Here is a 5,000-nt window from a genome sequence, read left to right as displayed (position 1 = left end):
AAAGCCCCACAGCAAATTTTCACGAATCCGGACGATGGAGATAACAGATGGATATCAGACGCAACTCTGGGTAAAAAAAAATATCTAATTTTTATTATTTTCCTGAACAAAGATATGAAAAGTGCAACCTCAGGATTGTTCAAACTCCAGGAGGGGCGACTAATAGTTTAATGTCTCAACAAGAGGGGAAATTTCGGTGGAATCTACACGACAAATTGTTTTGGTCAACAAAACATTTGCTGACCTCGCTCTGGGTCAATTTATGGTTCTGTGAATGCCTAATTCAATCAATCCCTTAGGGCATAAGTCGGGCACTTTTCAACTTCTGGAGCCTTACTATAAAGTGTTAGCCCGGGAAGGGATCTATTTCCGAACGGAACTGGCAAAATCGGCATAGTTACAAATCTTTAAAATGTCCTTGAAATGATAAAATGTCCAACAGACGAATTGTCAGAAATTACTTAAATTCGCATTGCTTAACGTGTAGCATATAGGTTTATGCTGTAGTCTAGCATGTCTAAGCCAATAACTGTAATTACAGAAGTAGGAATCACAAATGACTGGGTATTTGCAAATCATGATGTGGTTTGATGAGATTCGAGAATATAATTTCTAATACATTTAGGACAGTTTCCGTGTACAATCTTTTTACACTGTGTTATGCATTATACTTAAGTCACGGTTCCGTAATACGTGTTAAATTATTTATCGGAATCACATATAGACATAATTGCCCGTTTTTATACTGGAGACGTATAAAACGTCTGGGCGACTTTGCGCAATTTAATTTAATGCGTCTTTTAATTCGTCATTTAATTTGTCCTCTATAACGACGAGCGAGAGACGCATTATATATCTGGACGAATTAAATCGCATTAAACGATTTAGTTCGTCTTGACGTATGATGCGTCTTTCGCCCGTCTTTATACGGGACGAATTAAATGATGAACTAAAAGACGCATTAAATTTAATTGCCCAAAGTTGCCCAGACGTATTATACGTCTCTAGTATAAAAACGGCCATTATGTCTCAAGTAAGCTTATAGTATTATTGTAATCGTTTTGAATCCTTCAAATTCTCTCCAGTTGTTCATGCAAAATGCTCAACCATATTGAGCAACTGGTCTCTGAAAAATAGGCTTGATCAAGACGGTAAGAAAATTATATCGATGCGCTCAATTTGCAGCCCCAGACAACGTAGCAACTACTGGAGATTACAGTGCAACGCAGGCTATTCCCAACTACAGTTCCGCCTATAATCTGGTTTTGGCGCGGGGGCATCTTTCACCGGACGGTGATTTTTCTAAAGATAACGGCGAATTTTATGTAACCTACACAACCACCAACTGCGCACCACAATGGCAACCATTCAACGGCTGTAACTGGCAAAATCTTGAAGAAGCTATAAGAAGGTATTCTAGAGCAAACAATAGGACCTTGTACATCTTCACAGGCACAGGTAACATCTTGTTTATATTTTTTTATGATGATATGAGGCTGTTGATACACAATTCATGATGTACTTTTTTATTTGTGATGCGGGTCATTTTCCTTTAGCCTCCAACGAAGGTTTCTTTTAAAAGACGAGTCTGCCTTTTACCTGCCGAGCGCGGCGAGAGGCGAGAGAGCAGAAACATACAAATCGATGTAAAATTGCTTGCTTTTTACCATAACACATCGCGCTTTTGACCAGAATGCGCTGCGCAGCGACCAGAATGCATTGCTCACTTAGTAATGGTCACGAACGATTATCGACCTCTTAATCGTAAATCATCACTCACCAGAAAAGTCGGTCATCTTGTTCACGCCATATCTTATGCCTGCGGTTTTCCTCAGAGCCTGGAGAGTATGCTCACCGGTGTCAAGTTTCCGAAACAATATGGCACTGAGAATTAAAGATTAAAGTGCCACTATGATTTTTTTAAAAAAAGCACTTTCTTTTTCTCTACCGATTTTGAAAGTTTGTTTGGTTAACACCTGACTGGCGAAATTTTGACCCTACAGTTTTATCTAAAGGATGTAAGTTTTAGATTTCACGGTCCACCATTACACACCTTCAAAAGTGACCGATTAGACCTGAGGGGGTTTGATCTAGGGAAAGTGACGTCAGTTACCCACTGGCTTAAGATTTCAGTGCGTAAATGCAGCTTACTACATATGCAAAACCCGAGTTTAAAAGTCTGAAAGCCCGAAACTCCGGCCTGCATATTAATTCAGCCGCGTACGCATTGCATTCTTAAACTACTAGTGAGTCTTTGACGTCATTTTCTCCTCGATCCAGCTCTCTCAAGACTTTAAAGTTATTACTGGCGGACCGTTAAATAGGAAAATTCCAATTAAAATAAACAGGTGTCTTTTTTAAATCAAGGCTTATAACTTGGGTCACTTAATTGGTTAGTTAACATAGTTTTGAAATCCAAAGAAATAATTGATTTTTTGGGCATAGTAGCACTTTAAAGATTGTGTGGTTTATTCGATCATGCTTACTATCAATATTTTGCTGTTCGCACTTGCTGAATAAGTCGAACATGTTTTAAACCATTTTAATGCAACCACGCTTTCTATCGTCTTCCCAGTTATGCGAGGGGTTAAAACAAAATATTGCCTTCAAAAAGCCACCGATTTGTCTGATCTTTTATGCCGATCTACGGGATATTTAATTCATTTTCTGAGGGGCTGTTCTTTTTGCGATGCTATCGAGAGTAGTGGAAATAACTTCAAACAAGTTTTCAGGTTCAGAAAAAGAACTTGTGGTAAGTAGTATTTCAAGAAAAATGAGACAAGTATCTTGCATTCGACGAATGTGGTGTCTCTTAGAACGTATTTTTTATTTAAATTTGTTCGAACTTTTCTTTCTCGAATCACCCAATAAACACTCGGATTTTCTGTGATGTTAAAGAAATGTTATTTCCTTTAGGAGTGATGGAAGATGACCGTCTTTGCTCAAAGCTATGTTTTTTTGTGGTAGTGACACCGTGGTGAAATTAGGCCCACAGCGCGTGCATAAATCACGAACATTAACAGTTGGAAGCGTGCTTGAGTTTCAACAAAATGAGTTCCAAAATCGGCACGAATTTGTGACGCTGATGAATAATAAAGTAGCTGCTATTTCCAAAACGATGGAGTTACCTGGTGATAAATAACCTCGTCTAGGAGGGTCAATTTTTGACTTTGTAGAACAATGGTTGACCTCCAGAGTTTGGCGATTGTGATCTTTGTGTTGAATTCGCACATTTCTTGTAAATCTTTAAAACACTTGATGATTCGCGTGTAATCATGCAAGGTAACTTGATCACGGCGCCCGCTGAATTCGATGTCACTTTCGATTTTGTGATTTACTTGTGCAGCAAGAAGTACAATAGAAAAATTGAGCGAAGCAAAAATCTCCCAAAATGTTTTTCGCTGATGGTGACTTTTTTATATTCGTGGTTCAAAACTAAGGTTAATTTCATGTCTCAAATTTCGTTGCTGTTGGCAACAAAGTATTTTATTCTCGATCGACCTTCCTGAAAACTTCCTTCTGCTCTTCCTAAAAACTGTGTATCAATATTAATTTACTTTTTCATCAATATTTGTTTTGCATAAAGCAGGCTAGCAAAATCTGTACCTTGCTTATTTGGCATTTTTGAACGTTAAAATAGAATTTTCTGTCCTATGTTTCCGTTACAATAGGTACATTTTTTATGTCACCCATCCAAATACTAACCACGCCGGACAGGGTTTACTTCAGTAAACTTTTTGTTTAAGAAAGCTGTCACACGCTCAGAGTGCACGCTTAAGTTAGTGGTGAAAAAGAAATTGTAAGCGAACTTGAAAATGATCAACATGTCAGCCTCGTGCCAATTTTTCTCGATTCCCTTATTTTCTTCAATCTTTCTGGTTTTAGTAGTATAATTACCTAAGACATCTACTCTGGCCAGGGCTATTTACCTAAGACATCTACCATGGCACTGTAACGATATACGGTACCAAAACAATATCGTGTACTATTAGAGCTACATGTTACGCAAAGACAACTTGATTATCCTGGAAGACAAAACGCAGCTCAGTTGACAATATGGAATACGCAATGCGTGCCTATTTTCGTAAATTTGTTTTCAATGGGCCATTTCCGAGTTCATGTCTGCCTCCTCTTCAAAGCGAGTCTAAAAGCAAAGTTTTTGTGATGGTAATTAGTTCTACTTTTATGATACATATGAGTGAACAGGGCCACCCAACGAATCTGTTCCTCACTTTATCTGTTCCCAAGAGGAATCTTGCTGGCTGGCAAAAATACAGGTGTTCCGATGAGCTGGCTGGGAAATTTATTATTGATAGAGGTTTTGTCTGGGAATTACTGACTTTTTCTAGTATTTCAACCCGAGCTGGCTGGCTGTAGAAACTCTGAAGACTGAGAACGACTAAAAACAAAAAAAAAACAGAACCCCTTCCTTCTCCCAGAGAGTAGTGACAAACATATGACGGCTGGTCAGAGTGATTGCGCTTGCGGAAAAAACCCTTTTTGTTCGGTCGTTTGAAAGCGCGCGGGAAGCCCGCGGAGGTTCCCACAGATTTTCGATCACGAATGGTGCTGTTTTCCTCATTTACATGTAAGATTAATTTCCATTGTTATTTTAGCTGTTTTCTGATATTCTCGTGATGTTCTTCTACACTGAATTGAAATGAACAGAGTGAATTTAACAGCAGTAACTTGTATTTTCATTCACAGATTTCAGTTTCGACCAGAGTTTCGACGGTGTACAATGTGTTTGTTGTTAGCGTTTTCGGAGGTATAAGACTTCTTATTGTAGTTGTTTTAATGCTTTTTTTCGGTTATCTGTATTAGTCAAGTGCGTGATGATCTTTTACATTTGAAGCGAATTGAGCCAAATTCGCTTATTCGTGAATTTTCTTATTCGTGAAGGCAGCCACGGGATCGACCAGGTGCTTTCCTCAAACACAAGGTAAGAATAAAAAAAAATTGCACTTATTTTTCTGTTGGTGAGCTGTGTGATCAGTATC

At 38.5% G+C, this 5,000-nt stretch overlaps 1 protein-coding gene across 1 annotated transcript in view; it reads left to right on the top strand.

The window, feature by feature from the left end:
• The window catches only part of LOC137971232 (uncharacterized), a 26,957-nt gene that overhangs the window by 12,394 nt on the left and 9,563 nt on the right, over positions 1–5,000 (top strand). The window contains exons 4-5 of the mRNA XM_068818010.1: positions 1–70; positions 1,186–1,458. The exon at positions 1–70 is cut by the window's left edge and continues 266 nt beyond it. Of these exons, the coding sequence (XP_068674111.1) occupies positions 1–70; positions 1,186–1,458 (343 nt within the window). The remainder of the gene's footprint in view (positions 71–1,185; positions 1,459–5,000) is intronic.

This window comes from Montipora foliosa, chromosome 9 (assembly GCF_036669935.1).
Source record: "Montipora foliosa isolate CH-2021 chromosome 9, ASM3666993v2, whole genome shotgun sequence".
Classification (NCBI taxonomy): Eukaryota; Metazoa; Cnidaria; class Anthozoa; order Scleractinia; family Acroporidae; genus Montipora; species Montipora foliosa.
This window is presented reverse-complemented; position numbering and strand designations above follow the sequence as displayed.